The 20,408-nt window shown below is 30.1% G+C and overlaps 2 protein-coding genes across 3 annotated transcripts; both read right to left on the bottom strand.

Moving 5' to 3' along the window:
* Positions 1-416: 416 nt before the first annotated feature.
* Positions 417-2,748, bottom strand: LOC123220292. 2 transcript variants are annotated; one of them, XM_044642404.1, is made up of 5 exons: positions 1,861-2,747; positions 1,383-1,745; positions 1,091-1,306; positions 622-1,018; positions 417-527 (listed from the first exon to the last, which is right to left on the bottom strand). In XM_044642404.1, exons 1-5 carry the CDS (start codon positions 2,641-2,643, stop codon positions 511-513), a joined length of 1,776 nt encoding a protein of 591 aa, XP_044498339.1. In that variant the 5' UTR covers positions 2,644-2,747; the 3' UTR covers positions 417-510. The 2 variants fall into 2 exon arrangements, with proteins under 2 accessions (XP_044498339.1, XP_044498338.1); XM_044642403.1 differs by having other exon boundaries at positions 622-1,306; positions 1,861-2,748.
* A 5,616-nt stretch (positions 2,749-8,364) lies between these two features.
* Positions 8,365-10,772, bottom strand: LOC123221497. Its single transcript, XM_044644336.1, has 2 exons — positions 9,026-10,772; positions 8,365-8,954 (listed from the first exon to the last, which is right to left on the bottom strand). Exons 1-2 carry the CDS (start codon positions 10,770-10,772, stop codon positions 8,365-8,367), a joined length of 2,337 nt encoding a protein of 778 aa, XP_044500271.1.
* Between the last annotated feature and the right edge of the window lie 9,636 nt (positions 10,773-20,408).

Genomic DNA, 20,408 nt, shown 5'->3' with positions numbered 1-20,408 from the left:
ACCGCCAACCCTTTATATTAATATATATATATTATTATATTAATTTTATATATTATTATATATTATTATAATATAATATATTATATTATATATTATTATTATAAAATATATTATTAATATTATTTATATTCGTACTTATACTATTATCAATATGTTAAATATTATTGAAATGATGCCAATATAATAGCTAAAGAGGATTGTTTTTAAAGGTGGATCAAAATTGACCTAAAATCAAATTGACAAAAAAATTTATTAGGATTTTGGCAGTTAATTAATATTTTTATATAAGAAGACTAGTAAAATTAATAAAACAATTTGATTTATTATTTTTTAATGCAGCCCATACCGTGTTTCAATAAAACAATGTGTCAAATACACCATACAAACAATAAAAAATGACATCATTCAAAAAATAATAAAATACACCTTTCAATCAATAATAAAATACATCTTTCAAGCCATAATAAAATGACATCCAATTCGTATGCATGCCCGTCCATCCATGCCTGTTTAGAAATCCTCGAAACCTGCATTGTCACATTCCAATTGAATTGAATAAAGACAATCAATTTAGTAAACTTTGCTGACATACAAATAAACTCATAAACAGTTAATACTTACTGAGGGTCCTTCCTTGGAATATGGTTGTAGCCACGCGTTTTCTTAATCTCTTGGAATGTGCTGATGTAAAATTAAATGGGTGATCTCGGGCAAGGTATTCCATAAACATGAGTAAAAAAATGCCACAGTCTCCACTTCCAACATCCTGTTTTGGGACATCACGAACACACCTATATTGTAATGTCGGTAGAGGATCTGGTGATGGAATTCCCTTTGATATATAGAAGTTACTCGCCTTCATTAGGTGTGTTAGTGTCCTAAATGGCATCAATAACTTCTTCACCCTCTCTATGCTTTCAGTATATTGGGCAGAGTCATATATATACATCCTCCATTCATTTATATCCAATACGCCACACACCCAATGTTGGTTGTCGAAGTTGATCGGAAAGAATACCTGTCGACCAATGAAGATGAAATAAGTATCAATAATCAATCTTACCGTAAACAACTTACAGTTGTACACCACCTTGTCAACACTACTCCATGGGCGAAAGAATTCTTTTGTCCGAAGCGAGATTCCATTGATTTGATCTAGAAAAAACGTAGGCCACTCCATATTTGCACCCAATTGTTTAAACTCACTGTAACACTGAGGGAGAAGTGCAACAAATTGGGTGGAAACAGTAGTCCAATTACCGTCCGGATAAGATTTACGAAGTATACCCATAAAAGCTTCAATATGCTGTGTTCATAGATTAATCACATCATACTTTGAACATGATAAGTAATAGAAACAAATACAAAGGAAGGGTACATACCGTGTTTTCCAACCATTGCCCTAGTGTTACAATTTGGGTCCACCATGGTTTGGGCATACGGGCTGTCGTTCCGGCTGGTCCCCCGAGGAAGACGCGTCGACTGTCATTATCAGACGCTTGATCATACCATATTGTGAACTCTGAATAGCACCCAGCCAACTTGGGGTCAACATCAATACCCTTAATTACTGGTTGTTTGTTCTTTTTTTCCTTTACTGGATTTGTGAATGGACTGACCAACTGTTTCCCTTTTCGCAGTACACGACCGAAAGCTGACACTTTTTTAGTTGTTGTCGGCTTCTGAGCAGTTGTTGGTTGGTCCTGAATTTGTTGTTGGACTTCCTCGTCGGATGATTCGTCTAACTGGAAAAAAGAAAAAAAAATAATGTTTATCATAACTTTATAATTAAGCAATTGAAAAAAGAAATTAAATAATAAAACTAATTGAAAAATAAAATTAAGTATGGTGGATAATAACCTGTACTGATTCAGATGCTTGAACATAAGAACCCTCAAGTCCTGTAATTCGATTATTTAATGATTGCATTTTTTCCTGCATCTCCCCCCGAAACATCGATTGTTGTTGTTGCCATTGGTCCTGTAACTCCCCTCGAAACATCGATGCTTGTTGTTGCCATAGCTCCTGCAATTCCCCCCGAAACGTCGATTGTTGTTGTTGCCATTGGTCCTGCAACTCCCCCCGAAATGTCGATTGTTGTTGTTGCCATTGGTCCTGCATCTCCCCCCGAAACGTCGATGCTTGTTGTTGCCAATACGACTGCATATCCTCACGAAACGATGCCGATTGTCGCTCCCACTCCGCGCGCATCATTGCACCGTGTTGGTCCAATTGTTGTTGCATCTGAGAGTTGATGCCTCTTTCATGTTCCATTAATATTTGTTGAAGACGGTCATATGAAACACCACTGTATGACGTCCCATGGACCGAGTGTCTTGCAGGCTCGTGTACCGGATGCTCACGAGAATGGGAGGCGCGTGAAGTGGACCTTCGTGGTGGGGAAGCAGGTACATTAGGTGTGGCCCTATATGACCCTCGGGAGGATGACCCCTGTGGAGGGGATGTACGTGCAATAGGAGACGTCCTAGGAACCATGGGTCTGGCACCTCGTGATGACGGTCTTCGCCTGGAAGCAGTTGAAGACATAGAAGACCCTGTAGGGACTGTCTGAAAGGCAGCAGGAGGGTTCGACTGAGTGGCATCATCATCATCTGAATGCATAGATGGTGCGTGTTCTCCCATAAACTCCAAGACTCGAATATACCACTCAGAGTAACGCTCAATCTCGGTCGGATATAATGCAGTTGTAATCTCCTCCTACAACATGAAAGAAATTTTTTATGATTTTTGAAATACAAAACAGAATAATAAAATATAAATGAGCAACATACCGGAGAAGTGTCCCAAAGTATCGATATGTCATCCCATGAAGGTAGTACAATTGTTTTCCATTTTAGGATACGAGGGATTCGATCATTTGCTTCCATACGGATATAAGGCGATAGATTCTGAATCGTCTCATAAATCCAATACTACACAATGTACAACAAAAATTATTAGTATTGATAATAGGCATTAAGTATGTAAACTTTATCTATTATATTATACTTACTTGAAAAGCAATCGGGTATCCCAAAATACTGTAACTGAGAAGTGGGAGCGGACTTGTGTACGGCGGGTAATGGTCAACACAATATTGATATTTCTTATGTATACCTTTCCGTATCGAGTCGAATGTTTTATTCCATGTCAGTGTTCCCCATGGATATCGACTAAATGCATCTAAATTATTTGCTAAATGCAAAAAATGATCAGGTACTTTGTTTCTGTTGTCCGCCCCTAATAATCCAGTAAATGCGCAATACAAGACTGCAAACTTCACTGCATCATCATCATTGTCCCCCCAAACTTCATTGTCGAATGCTTCTTCGATCTCCCCATGAGATAACAACCTGTGAATGTTCGGGAAGTATTGCTCTCTTAATCGAGGGGTATCCGTGCAATCAACGTAACTGGACACGTCCATGTCCTCCCCGAAAATTAAACCAGTGACGAGTGCAAACTCAACAGGGCTGAATCGGAATTCAACCCCATTTATTCTAAACCACATTTCTCTATCTGGGTTCCCACGATTGATCATACGTAGCAACATTGCTTGAATAAAAACGGCACTGAACCGTGGCTCCACCAAATCTAATAAATGTCCAAAACATGTTGTGCGGAAAATGGCTCTTTGACTAAATGTTAGTTTATTCCTAATTACAGTCAAAGTGTCCATTTTTGTTCGAAGCGACATATGCACACGAAATTGGTATGCATCGTGGAATCTGTAAGCCCCCTCTTGATAGTTGATTGCAAATGCCTAAAAATATATATTAATTCATTAAATTACACTACTGAAGGAAACTGAATGATTATTATTAAATTAACCACGTTGTGATGGATGGGATATTCCCTACTTTAGTGGTATGTTTGTTCTTACAACTAGAGAGCTGAGAAGAGATGTCCTAAAAATACAAAAACGAATATCTTACCAGATTCATAAATTAGAATTTGCACAGATTTAACATAACACAATTTCTCCAAATCACTACAATAATCAAATATGCATGGACTATATAGCGAGAAAGATATAACCAATAAATTAATAATAATTTAAAATTTCTAATGTTAAAAATAAAAATAAATTAGAATGGAATTGGCTTCCCTGGACGTTCCACCCCCAATGATTCTAACTCCTTTATAGTTTATTATTTGTATTATTTTAATTCTAAACAATTAAAAATTCTCATGTGGATATTAAACAATTGAAATTAAACAACGCCACCCTTTATAGTTTTTTATTAGTATAATTAAAAATTCTCATGGGACCCACTAATTAACATTTTAAATTAAATATAAATTATGCTAAGCTACATAATCTGACCCACAAAATAAGTAATTTGAAGAATTCTTAATATATGAAAAAGGACAAATATTGCTACATTATGCTAAAACTACATATTCTAACCCACAGAAAAAAAAAATCGTTGATCATATAATTAATCTAAGCCACAAGAAAAAAACTCTGAAAATATATATTATTACATTTATTATAACGAAACCTAACCTGTCTTCCTGCCATTATGTTGTAAGTATCGATATCCGATGAAACTATTTGATGGATTTTTCGCTGAACCAGAAAATTACCCGAACCAAGCAACTAAACAATTTGGTGGGAAATATGAATGCAAGCAAGCAAAAACATTACTGGGGAAAAATTGAAAACACATGCATATATATATATCCAATAAAGCAAAACACATTCCACGGAATTTTGTTGAACTATTGAGGGAGCTGGATTGAATTATTGATGCAAAAAATTCAACTATGTCAGGAATGAATAATCAAAAAATGCTTTTGAACAAATCTATGCACAACAGTTCTCAGAAGAATTATTAAAGGTGAGAAAAGGGTGCAAAAAAAGAAAAAACCGTCGGCAAGATTTATTTTATAATGCAAAAAGGGCTGGCATTATAATAAAAAAACAAAAAAGGTTGGCCCCGCCAACCCTCCTGCTTTTTATACTTAATCATATTATTTCACAATGGTGGGGGGCCTGCGCAAAATCCATGCCAAATGTGTTTGCAGCATTATTTCACAACGGTGGGGGGCCTGCGCAAAATCCATGCCAAATTTCTTTATAGCAGCCGCATGGGAATATTGCAGAGGAATAATCGCAGAGGAATAATTGCAGAGAATACACAGTCTGGCAGGGATGCACTGATCGAATAATATTCACGTGCTACCGTTTGTAATATTATTACCTATTATTATTATTATTATTATCTTTATATATATATATATGGCAATCCTATCTTGAACATACCACAACAGATAGGCAGATTTATACTTTGCAGGAGAAAAAATTTTATTAAGCAATCAACCAACGAAATTTATTGCAGAGACGAAATATTGCTAGGACAACAGGTAAGGTTTTAAGAAACCTTAATTTATTTAATTCTATTGTATTACACCTGCATTGAAATTATTTCATATTTGGATTCAGTCTAAAAAATTTCAATTTAATTCTATTAAAATTTAATTAAGTAAATCAACATATTGTTAAATATTACAATTTCCGTAATATGTTTGATTAGCCAATTGTTTCAAGGTTTTTATTGAATTTTGGCTTAATCTATTAATCTGTTAAATATACATTTTTTTCACTTAATTTATTTAAATTTAAATAAAAAATATATTTTTTTAAATTAAATATGTATATTGTTATGCATGTATAAATTATTGTTCTGTCTTTACTAGTCAGGTATAAGGGGGAACATGTCGACTAAGGACTACTATCTAAATTATAAGATGAATCCAGTGCACAACCTTTTCACTCATCTTGGTGTCATGCATGAGAGATATAATGATTTAAAAGACAATGGCATAAAATTAACTAGAAAGGAGCGGATATCTGGATTACTAAGGTCGTTACCAGATTATTGGACTCCAATAATTGCTGATCTCGTCCGAGAAAAGAAATTCAAGACTTATTGGCAATGCGTGGATGAATTGCAGCTCGCTGAAGAACGGAGAATTGTGATGAATATAAGAAAGTCAACATCTCTCTCGATTTTCTCGAATCAACGAAGTGCGAGGCATGTAGGCTATTGCAAGTATTATAATAACTTTATCTTAGATAAAGTTACTCCTACTATCGTTAGAGAAAGAGAAAATGTTTTTTCTCAATCTGATTGGTGGAGATCGAACCCATATAAATATGACGAGCGTTTGATTAACAAGATGCCCTGTTTTAAATCGTACAAATCTGTTGCCCAGGATGGGTCGGAAGTTGGTCATAGTAATTGAATTCCATGTCCACATTATGAAGATATTTAATATATTGTTCAAATAATCTAATACATTCTATAGTTATTAGTGAAAATACTAAGATTGAGGGAAATATAATATAATATATTTTATATCAACAAAATAATAATAATTGCAAGAAAATGGTTGGCGTCAACCATTTAATTATACTATAAAATATAATATTATAATATAAAAGTATATAATATTATATACTATTTTATATTATATATATTTTTATAATATAATATATTATAATGGTTGGCGGAATCGCCAACCCTTGGCGACGCCAAGGGTTGGCGATTCCGCCAACCTTTAGTAGCTACAGTAATAAATATTATAATATTTTAATATATTAATATATTATATATTATATTTAATATTTATAATTATATAATATTAAATATAATTAAAATATGTTATATTATATCACATTAATTTGAAGAATTCTTAATATTATAATATTATATTGTATTTTAATTATAATATTGTGTTAAAAAACTGGAAAAAAAATGATTTGCAGACCTATATAATCTTATTATGTAGATTTCAGATTTCAGAATAAGACTGATAGGTTATTAAAAATTACTGAAAAATATAAAAGATTTTTGAGGGTTAGCGTAACATTAACAATCAGCAGACAAATGGTTGATGCACACCGCCAACACATAATATACTAAAAGCAGGTCACGCTAACCCTTCAATGTATATTAAATAATATTACATAATATATTATATATATTATATTATATATTACAATATATATTATAATATATAATATATTATATTATATATTATAATATATAATAATATATTGTATATTATATATATTATTATACTATATAATATATTAAAATTATATAATAATATTTAATATATAATATATATAATATATATTATATATAAAATAAACTAATAAGGTTTTCATCAACCCTGGCAATAATATATACACATATTATATTATATAATATTATATATAATATATTAATATTATTATAATATTATATATTATAATTATAATAACATAATATAATTATAATATTCTAATAAAAAATATCATATAAATAATTTATTATATATAATATATTATATATTAATATATAATATAATTATAATTCTATAATATATTACATAATATATAATATTATAATATATATATATATTATATATATAAAATATATATATAGCCTGGGTTGGCGGAATCGCCAACCCTTGGCGTCGCCAAGGGTTGGCGATTCCGCCAACCATTATAATATATTATATTAAAAAAATATATATAATATAACATATTTTATAATATTATAAAAAGGGCACGCCAACCCTGTTTGCATTAAAATAAAATAAATGTTAAGGGTTGGCCCCGCCAACCCTTTTTTTTGTTTTTTTTTGCACCCTTTTCTCACCCTTTAAATAATTCTGCTGAGTAATTTACTGTTGTGCAGAGTTTCTTTCAAGAGCATTTTGGGCTAAAATTATTCATTCCTGCCATAGCTGAATTATTTGCATCAATAATTCACTCCAGTTCCCTCAGTAATTCAACTAAATTCCGTGGAATATTTTTGCTTTATTGGATATATGTGTGCAAGTGTTTTCATTTTTTTCCCAGTAATAATATATTTTAAATTACTTATGAAATAATATTTAATTATATCATAATATATTTTTTTTATTCTTTAGTCTACATCCTTTATCTCTTATTACATGTAGAGAGTAGAGAATGAGAATAGGAATATCAAAAGAAAATGATATAATATTTAATTATATCAAAATATATTTTACATTTACAGAAATTTCATTTCATTATAGTATCCTTTCTCGCAATGATTGTTATATAAAAGTGAATCCAATAAATTGTTATTTTATAAATAAATATATTTGATTGTTATAAAGGAAACAAACCCCTGATGGTCTTTCATAATTATATATATATAAACAGATTATCACACCAATAATAAAAAATGATAGGCTAACAAAAACGATAATAAAATGCAAGACATTAAAAATTGTATAGACCGTAATAGATAAATTACATTAAATAAAACATGCAATATATTAAAGTCCATTGCCATCGTGTACATGTACAAAACCCAATAGAAGATCCAACATGGTAACCTAGTCGACCGTATGGGTTGCACCATCAGTACGACGACCTCGAGTTCGTGTGTTACTGGGTGTGCGGTATGAGCTAACCACAGGCATTGGTGCTGGACTCGGACATCTCAAACGAGTATGACCAGGTTGGTGACATCGACTACAGTATTGTTGTCGAACTTCTTCTCCTTGTGAAGGTCTTCTTGCATGACTGGAAGGGCGACCAGACCTTCGTTGCTCCATCACTGGAGGAAAAATCACAGGCAAATTTGATGGTGCCCAAGTTGATTGATCCCCTAGTGGATTAATATCTTCCTCGTATACCCTACGTAAATATTCAGTAGAGTAGTATGTACTGACCCAGCCTACACAGTCTGATAGGTTATTATACCTTGCGATAGCAGCAGCGTGTGCACATGGAATCTGGGATCGTTGAAATTTTCCACAATCACACGTTCGATATAGAAGATTCACGATGAAAACTTGTTGGCGTGAGTCATGAACTTCGTATTGTTGCATGTTGATTGGTTTAACAATCATGTTGGCAGATTTGAACACATGCCGAGCAAGCTTGTCCTCAGCCCATGGTGTTAACGGGTGAGATCTCTGACCTGCAAAAAAACAACTAAAATAAATGGGGTGAAAAAATGGAAACATCATAATAAATTTGAGTCATACGCACCAGCCATGTTTCGCCTATTGAAAAACCAATGTTGTAGCGTGCTTCGAAGAAACTCTACCAATATAGTGATAGGCAAAGCGCGAGCAGTCCGTGTTAAAGCATTGAAGGACTCTGCAATATTGGTCGTCATAATATTGTACCGCCATCCTCCAAAGTGCGCACGTGCCCATCTGTCATACCCAATGTCGGTCAAATAGGTTGCTGCAGCGGGATTGACTCTAGCAATTCTATTCATAGCGGCTTGAAAGTCCGTGAGACGATATGCCTTAGCAGCTCTCCAAAATAGTCCTTCAATATGTTTAGTATTTTTAAACTGCGAACGCATGTTACCCTTGATATGGAAATTACAAAACCCATGACGAGCGTGAGGCATTACGTTTGCGACCGCCGCAATTATTGAATGATGACGATCAGAAATAATAGCCAAATCCGGCAAATCACCAATGCACATGCGAAGGTACGTCAAAAACGGCGTCCATGTATCTAGTCCCTCTTTGTGCCCAATACCGAATGCAAGTGGGTAAATTTGATTATTACCGTCCTTGGCAACAGCAATGAAAAGAGACCCAAGATACTTTCCTTTTAAGTGTGAAGCATCAATGCATATCACCGGACGACAGAATTGTTGGAACCCTCGTATAGAACACCCCATACACATGAAAAAAAACTTGAACCTATTTTCCAGATCGACATCAATACGTGCCATAGTTCCTGGGTTCTTAAGCTCCAAATTATGACAGTACTCACGTAATATACCGAAAGACTCTTCCGGAGATCCTCGTAATGCATTTATTGCATATGTTTTGGCACGCCATGCTTGCGTGTATGATATGTCAATCCGATACCTATCTGCCATGTCTGAAATAATTTCCTTTGGTCGATAAATACGATCAACCACGAACATGGACTTAAGTATGTTACCTAATGATTCGGCACCTGCTTGTCTGTGATGTGGCAATATTTGATCTCGCGGACAAGTGTGGGTCTCATCCATACGTCGTAAGACCCAATAGTCTCCGTCTTGCTCTCTCGTCGCTCGTGCCCGCCATTTACATTGTGGGTGTACGCACTTAAGCTCGTACCGTATGTTATCGGAGTGACCAACCTTCCACTGAATTCCGGTCTCCAAGGCATACGTTCGAAATAGTGCTCTCAATTCAGCCTTGGAGTTATAAAAACCCATTATTTGCAAACGATTGCCCCTTTGTGTTGCCCGGTTAGTAATACCTGTATTCTCAACATCAACAGCAGGCTCAGGAACCCATTGAAATGGATTTGGATTATGGATGTTACTTGAATATGCTCCAATATTCATAAAGCCATGACGTCTTGTGCTACATTCAGCCTCATTGTAGCAAGGATGACTTTGACTTCTGCCAGCGTCTTGGCTCGGAACACCGTTTATGTCGTCACCAAACCCCGAGAATTCTTCGTCTTCATCATCATCATCCTCCTCCTCCTCCTCCTCCACCTCTTCCTCTTCATTACCTTCTACATCATAATCCTCATCCATGTTCTCGTCATTATCATCATTAACACCATAATTCCCTCCAAACTCTTGAAAACTTTGTGGATGTGCCCACTCATCTGTCGGTTGATTTGACCGTTCTTCATCATGAACATCTTCGCCTTGTTGATTGGCCCTTCCGTCAATTTGACTCTCGGTAACAAAAAGTTTTGTGTAACCTTGTGAACCTCTTGCTACAACCATCAAAAACTTCACATCATCATCGTCAACAATCTCCATTGGACCTATATCACCTACTGTAAATACACGCACAATTGACTGTCTTTGATTGAGTCTTAGACGAGAGCTGATTCTTCCAATGAATCCATCAAAATCAACATTTGGGTCAATACAAATCCCTCTCTCATTCCCACCAACATATCTTGTGACATTATCATCACCTTCAACCCATTGGCCTCCATATCGAATCTTAAATGCAGCTTTTTCCATCCTAACTAAAAATAAACCTAAAAACATAAAAACTCCAAATTACACTATGCTTCCATTTTTTCAAATTAAGCCCCAAATGCAGTACCAATGGCATCAAACTTCATATATACATATTTAACTATCTTATCATCAACTGATGCACAAAAATGTATCAAGGCAAAACATGAAAAAATAGATAGTGGCAATTTCGTAATATATTATCTAACTCCCTGTTAATACAAGGAAAACAACACATCATGCAATAGAAGAAAACAGGAAAAAACAAGCATAAAAAATAAAGAAATTGCTTACAATAGAAGAAAACAGGAAAAATTAAATAAATTCAGTGGGGCATATTTGGTGGCAATTTTGTAATATATTTTCTAACTCCCTGTCAATACAAGTCACAACACATCATGCAATAAAAGAAGACAGGAAAAAACAAGTATAAAAAGTAAAGAAATTACGTGCAATAGACGAAAACAGGGAAAAATCCAAAATTAAATAAATTAAGTGGGGATGAACAGGTTGGCGGAAACGCCAAGGGTTGGCGTTTCGCCAACCCTTGGCGATTCCGCCAACCTGTTCATCATTAAACTGGAATTTTTTTTCAGCTGTATTTTGGTATTTTATAGCTATCACAACAACATTAAACAATAATAATAACTTTAAACAATAGAAACAACATGAAATAATAGCATTAAACAATCTAACAACATGAAATCATAATAAAATTAAATTTTACATGAACATGAAAACACCATAATTATTTAAGTTTCAGCTATTTATAAAGAAAACAAATAACATAAAGGGTTAAGTCAACACTAACCTGGACGTGGATGACTTTGCTATGAATTTTTTGCAGCAGGTGTTTATTCTCTTAATAAATTTATCAATGTTCGTCTCTCCCTCCCTTATGTCCATTTTGAATCTTTTATAATGGATTCTCACATGTTTTATTGTTCAGTCACATGTCTTCTTCCTACCATTAATACTAATATTTTAGTTTCATGCTGCTGGGATTCTTTCCTCATATTACAGAGATTCTCTGCATGGGTCACTTCATGAGCATCAATCATTTAATTATACTAAAATATAATTTATTATTCCAATTAAAAATATAATAATATATATTATTATATAATATTATAATAATAAGAATTCTTCAGAATATATATAATATATAATAACTTATTATATATATTATATTATATATAAAATTAAATAATATTATTATTTATTATTATATATTATAATTATAATATCAATATAATAATAATATATACATATAAGGGTTGGCGTTGGCAACTCCAACCCTTATACATATATTAAAGAAAATATTTTATATATTAATATATAATATAATTATAATATTTTAATTAAAAATATAATATAAATAAGATAATATAATATATTATATATAATATATATTATCTATAATATAATATATAATTATAATTATATATTATAATATATTAAATATAATATATTATATATATTAATATATAATATAATTATATATATAATTATTTAATTATATATATATATATAAGTCATGGGTTGGCGGAATCGCCAACCTTTGGCGTACGCCAAGGGTTGGCGTTCCGCCAACCCTGGCAAAAAAATTTATTAATATAATATTATATATATTATATTAATATATATAATATTATATATTATAATATATAATTATTAATACTAGAATATCTTTAATATTATAATAATATATAATAATATATTTTAATATTAATATACTATTATAATAAAATAATAATTATAATAATATAAATAATATATTATTATAAAATTCTAATTAAAATATAATATAATATATCATATATTAATATAAATATATAATATAATTATATATATATAAAATTAAAAAATTATATATATATATATAAGTCATGTTTTGCTTTATAAAGGGTGGGCCCACCCTACATTAATGCTGCAGGCCAATTTCCCCTTCTCGCCAACCCAGAGTCCTTTTACATATATTTTATAAAATATAAAATTATATTATAATATAATATTATATATATAATATATAATATATATAACCAGGGGTTGGCGACATCGCCAACCCTTGGCGACGCCAAGGGTTGGCGATGCCGCCAACCCCTGGTAATAATTATATATAATATATTTTATATATATTATATTATATATGTAATATTATATTATAATAATATTATTTAAATTATAATATATTATATATTATATATTATATTAATATATTATTATATGATAATATTATAGTATATAATATATTATAATATATAATTATATAATATAATTATAATATTCTAATTAAAATATAATATAATATATCATATATTAATATATGATATAATTTTATATAAATTAAATAATTATATATATATATAAAAATCATGTTTTGCTTTATAAAAGGTGGGCCCACCCTACATTAATGCTACAGGCCAATTTCCCTTATCGCCAACCCAGATTGCTTTTACATATATTTTATAAAATATAAAATTATATTATAATATAATATTTATAATTAATATAAATTATATTATATAAAATAAGTAATATATTATAATAATATATAATTATAAAATATATAATATTATATATAATATAATATAATATTATATATTATAAAATATTATATTATAAAATATTATAATAATATTAAAAATTAATTATATAAATTATAATATTTTATATATTATATTATATATAATAATATTATATTAATATATAATTATAATATTATTATTATATATATAATATATATTTCCAGGGGTTGGCGATGCCGCCAACCCCTGTAATAATTATATATATTATATATAATATATTTTATATTATATATGTAATATTATATTATAAAATATTATAATTTAATTATATAAATTATAATATATTATAATATTATAGTATATAATATATTATATTAATATAATAATATTATTTAATATTATATACATTTTTTTTTTAAAGTTGGCGTTACACAGCAACTTTCACGCCAACTATTTTTTTTTTTTTAAGTTAAATGCCCAGTTTTTTTTGTTTCACTTAAATCCTTAAATATCAATTTTTTTCTTTTTCCAGTTAAATTCTGTTACATGATCATCTTACATGGTCATTTCTTCGATGGTCATTTTTTCTCTTGTAGATTGCTCTTTTTTTTCCCCTTTTTTTTGTAAAAATCCTTACTTTGAAGAATTCTTAATTTGAAGAATTTGGTTGTTTCCTTCCTGTTTTTGTTTTTGAAGATGAGGGAGAAGAGAGAGTGATTTCTTTATAACTTTGGAAGAAGAGGAAGAAGAGAAAAAAAAGTTGCAGAGAAGAGGAGAGAGAATTTATGCATGAAAAATTGAAGAGGGGTATTTTGGGGAAGGTGAGTACTGTTGTGGTATATTTGTGAAAGCTTTAGGATAGGTGGCAATTTTGTATACACGGAATAAAAAAGTGCTAAAAATTTCAATTTCCCTTGTTAAAGAGACATAAATTTAAATTATATTTATATGCAAATTGTTAACGTTGTCCTGGCAAGATATTATCTGTTGTGGCTTTCATTGATTTTACGGTCTGATCCCTTTAATAGGTCAAAGAACGATAAATTTATATTAATCTAAGATCTTAAACTCATGTTTGTACAATAGGTTAAAATGTAATGTATTTATTTATCCATAATTTTAAGTTAACATGATATTAGGAAGGACATATGAAGTGAAGTGTAGGTGCGTGTTTTAAAAAAACTAGGTAAGTTGGCTACTTGTATAAGCCTATACAAGCTAAGATGTCATTTTATTTAGGGATATTGAATTTTTTATCCTAATTTCGGCCCATGTATACATTTATATCATACTTTTCACGTTAAACATTTTTACTACTTTATATATTGGAGTACTTATATTGTTTTTATCTTCAACTTTGAGAAATTAAATAAGGCAACACTATTATTTCTTTGTGTGCATTGTAAAGAGAGAATATTGGTAGATATTTAATGTCAATATTTGAAACAAGATTTATATATGTGTTAGAAAGATTAAGTGAATTTAAAAATTTTTTTGTTTAAATTTTTTATATTAAATCTAAAAAAAAATTAAACTCACTTGATCTTATCTCCCTAAATTCTGATTGACATTAATCTCATATTAAAACAGTACGTAAAGAATATTTGCATAGATAGTTGTATAGAATATTGCAGAGAAACATAGAATATTATAGAGAATACTCTGCATGCGTGTTTACTTTAATGTGTTCATTCATGTGAATGTACATACTTTTGCAATTATTTTTTGCAAAACTATTTATTTGCTTTCTCGTAAAGATCATATAATATATAGCATAAAAGTATTAAACATATATAGCATAAATCATCAAATTGTTTTCCTGTGTGCGAAAAAAATTCAATGAACATCTTCATCAATCATCGGCTAACAATGAAACTTCTTGAATTGGCAGCGGCGACATAATGGCAGAACAATATGTAAGGTTTTCTTGTAAAAATAGAAGCATAATTATATCATATCAAATTTAATTTAATTTGAATTCAATTAACTAATTCAATGTAAATTACTAATATCAATTAAATTTAATTCAATCTGAATTCAATTAAGTAATTCAATATAAATTACGAATTAAGTAATTCTATGTAAATCTCAATTTGATTATGATCGAATTATTGTTTAATTCAAGCTAATTAAAGGCAAAATTCGTTGGTGGGCAAAGGTGGAACAAGTTGGCGTCGCTGCCAACCTTTTCTACCAGGCCACCTATCCATTTATCAATTCCAATTTTTTATTCTTTTTTTTTTCATCTCACCTATCAATTTTTAAAAAAAATGTTACTCATGTAAAATATAACTTTAAGGCTATTATTAATTTTGAAAAATAGAAGAGTCAATTGAATTAATTGATGCTATCCTTATTAATTTAATGATAATCCAGTTTGTTTGATTAATTTTTTATTAAAAATAATTATTTTTCATTAATCTTTCATTAATGTAATAAACGGATTCTGATTGCACATGCCATTTCGGACAAAGATAGACACTGTGACTATAATTATGAACAAACTAATGCTTCCTCAGAGAGTTATTTTTAGGACAACATATTTCGGACACTTATTAGATTTGGCAGAGTCAAGGTTTAGTGTCGTTTGGATGCATGCGATGTTACTTCGTATGATTAACCATAAGGACCCAGTGAGAGAAATGTGGTTCAGATTAAATGGTCTTGAATTTCAGTTCAGCCCTCATGAGTTTGCACTAGTCACTGGTCTGATATTCAGGGAGGACACAAAGGTGTCCAATTGACATAATGTTTTTAATTATGTCTTCGAATTATAAAAACTCATCACTTGCAAATGGTTGTCCCTTCCTGTTGCCCGATTACTAATACTTACTTTTTTAACATCAATAATAGGCTCAAAAACCTATTGAAATGGATTTGGATTATGAATGTGACTTAAATATACTCTAATATTAATAGATCCATGACGTCTTGTGTTACATTTGGCCCCCTCATTACAAACATGGTTTTTACTTTTGTCAACCTCTTGGCTCAGAACACCGTATATGCCCTCATCAAACCCCGAGAATTCATCATCATCATCATCTTCATTACCCTCTACTTCGTAATCTTCATCCATGTTGTCGTCATTATCATCATCACCATAATTCTCGTCAAACTCTTGGAAACTCTGTGGATGTGTCGACTCATCTGTCAAATGTAAAGGATCGAATGACTTAAGAGGAGGGTGAATTAGGCAATTTAAAACAATCTTTACCAAATTAAAGAATTAAATCAATTTATTCAAATCAATGAATGTTGCTTATTTTTAATGTAATTTATGAGAATGACAAGAATATTTCAAATAGTCAATACAATAAAAAAAAACATAACACAAAATATAAGTTTAAAGGAAAAGAAAATCAAACACATGATATATAGTGGTTCGGCACAATCCGGCCTACGTCCACTCCTCCAAGCTATCTCCGTTGGATTCCACTAATCCTTAGTTGACAAAAACTCAACCAAGTTTTTCTTCACAACAAAATAGCTTTTAAGATGCTAGTAACCTTTACAAATACTAGAACTCAATTTCTCTCACTAAAAAGTTTTCTAATCTCTTCAAGAGTAAACCTCACTCTTTATAGTGCAAATTTCAGTATGAATTCAAAATATAATCTCTTTCAAAGAGTGTATATCAAAGTTTAAGCTTAGTACAATTTAATGCAAATGAAATTACAAAGTGTATGAGTAAGGGTTTTAAATAGAGAAGAAAATTTATAAGTGAATAGCTCAAAATTAATTAGCTCTCAAATATATAAAAGTTTCTTCATGGCAAAAGTGCTTTACATATAAATTTGATTGGCAAAAGTCCTTTACATATATATATATATATATATATATATATATATATATATATATATATATATATATATATATATATATATATATATATATATATATATTTCTTTTAATAAAGAAATAGTCCATTAAAATGATTTCTTTAAGATTTCTTGGTCTTGAAAATAGTATTAAATTTTTCTTCCTTAATTTTTAGTTCTAACTATATGTGTAATAATTGTTCAGTTGGGAGGACGATAAAGATTGGCATCAGAGGGGTTTGGTGCTACGGATTAAGCTTCAAATTTGTGAGTGAAACCTAAAAATGTTTTTTGAGCTTATTACTTATAAACTTTTGTTTAGTCACAACTGTATTTTATCGCTCGTGAAATGTTAATTTATTTATACTCCAACATTACTTATGTTATACAAATTTAAAAAGTTAAAATATGGGACAACTTTTTTTTGGTTGACCGAGGAATTTTGTTTGAATTGATTGAATAAGTAAATTATGGGATATAGTAATCAAACTCACAATTACAGCATTAAATAAATTAAAGTTTTATAAGCGTGACAAATAATTGAATTCAAACATTTTCTGTAAAAATTTTAGTACTTTACTAATTTTGTTAACTCTTAGGACAACGTCACAATCTCTTTCTTTGGAACAGTATCAATTATGTCAAATAAGTAAAATTTTAGATTTAGTAATTAGTTCACAATCACTAAATTAAGTAAGTCAAGAGTTTGATATTGAAATATCACTAAAAGAGACTTGAGTCTATACCTTTTTATATATAAAGTCTCTTTTTTTATTATTTAAACTATCTTTAAAGGCAAATGCATAAAAAAAATAAAATAAAATGAAGACATTAAATATAATAGAATATTAAAATGATTTCTTTAAAATAAGTCAAGGCTTTAAAAGTTTGTTACTTTTGAAAATGGAAATTAGTTTTTCATTATTGAGCTAACAAGTGTTAGAGGTGGATTTGAATCGTTAGTTTAGTTTAAATGAATCTTAAACAAGTTTGATTTAAATAAATTTTAGTTTAAACTTAAGCTTAAAGGTTTTATATTATCAAGATCAAGTTTGGGGTATTTTGTTTGTCAAGCCCATGAGCTTAAAATTTTTTCTTTTTAAATTAACTAAAATAATTTCATTTTAATCAATATATATTAAAACAATATCATTTTAATCAATTTTGATTTAGTTACAATACTAAGTCAAACTAAACTCGAACTAGTTTGAGAAGAGGTTGTCAAGTTCAAGCTTAACTCTTTCAAGTCAAATCAAACTGAACTCAAAATAGTTTGAAGAGCTCATTGAACTTGTCTCTTTTAAGGTGAGTTGAACTTAGGTTGGCTTAAGCTCGAGCTTGGCTCGGTGTAAATACATTTCTAATTCTGAAACCTGACAAAGTAGAAAGAGAATATTATTTTCAGAAAAGTATCTCTTACAAATAGATTTGTAAACTAAGAAATTAATTGACTTAACTTCTTTTTTAATCATATTATACAATTTTAACCCAGTTTTTATGTATTATACACATATACTCAAGAACCCAATTTAATACCCATTTTACTTTCATCCTTAACTTTAGAACCGTAGCCCCTCAAACTTATTTTCATCCGTGTGTAGTGGATGTCCTAAGTCTGATCAATATCACGATTGAGACATGATGGCTAACAGATATGTGTATAGGGCCATCAAGTCCATGAATCAATCTGAACTAACTTTGTAGTTTGCCGAAGAGTCGTATATCATGATAAAATATAAAAACTTATTAACATGAAATTAAAGAATACATATTAGTTATATCCTAGGTAGCACGGAAACAGAAACGTGGAAACATATTTTCTTAAAAAAGTAGGAAACGGAAACGTGGGGAAACATGTAAATATAAAAAATATAAGGGTTTTTTTATAAATATGAAATTTTTATAAAAAATACAATAACCTATATTTTAATTAAAAAATACAACAATTGATTTTTTTCCAACCAATTTAAAATAACATATAATAAAATAATTTTATACCAAAAATAAGTTACAAATTCAAGTTCTTGAAACATGTATGTATAAATTAAATCAATACTTATATATTCATCTTTTAAAATGAAAAATAAACATGTATATAAATCAATATATTTTATCAAAATATATTGAATGTTGTCCTATTTTCAAAGAGAATAAATGTTTCCAGCGATAATCTCGAGGACAAACAGAAAGAAAATTCTGTTTCAAAGATGTTTTTTTATATTCTTTCATTTTTACCAATTCCTATAACATTCATTCTCTTTGAAAAACATACATTGTTCCATAATTAGCTTTTTTATGCTTTCTTGGTGAGTTTCTCAGCTAATATCCAGTATTATATATGCTGCCAAAATTTACATTTTTTTTTTGCTGGAACAAATTAATTTATTGAGACACCCAGCAAAAGAAGAAGACGCCCAGGACAGCAAAGAAGAGAAGAAGACGCCCAGCAGATTGGCGGCAAAGGAGATTGACAGCAAAGAAGAGAAGATGCCCAAAAAACTATTACGTACAGGAAACTATTTTTGTTATTTACTTTCAAAATCCTTTCAGAATCCATTTATGATACACTTTCAAAATCCTGGTATGCATAGGAAACTCTTTCTATTAAAGAAACGTGTTTCTCTTTTATCTAAAATTACCGAAACGGCCCCAAAATGTTTCGTACCAATTTCGGGCTGTTTCGAAAACCGAAACGTTTTGGATTCGTGGAAACGCACGTTGCTATGCGTTTCTGTGCTTCTTAGGTTATAACACATACCAGATCTTGTAGCCATGACCCCAACTTTAGAAGGGTTGTCCAAAAAACTCCCTTGGCTTAAGGCTTTACCAAGAAAACATCACAAGAGTTACCATTTATGGTTAAGTCATCCCATGAATAAAATGTTGTCTTGGTTATAGTATCATTAGTAGGAGTCAATAAAAACCGACAAATAGATTATGCAGTCAAATTGAAACAAATCAAAAAACGAAGACAAAATAAATTGATTATTAACATGTGAATTCGTTTATGGGATGATTATGACTGAGAAAGTGAAGGAAAACAAAGATTTGGAGCTGAAATCTTGCAAACAAGGGAGAAG

The sequence above is a fragment of the Mangifera indica genome, chromosome 7 (genome assembly GCF_011075055.1).
Source record: "Mangifera indica cultivar Alphonso chromosome 7, CATAS_Mindica_2.1, whole genome shotgun sequence".
NCBI lineage: Eukaryota > Viridiplantae > Streptophyta > Magnoliopsida > Sapindales > Anacardiaceae > Mangifera > Mangifera indica.
The sequence above is the reverse complement of the archived record's forward strand: the minus strand, read 5'-3'. Positions and strand labels throughout refer to the sequence as shown.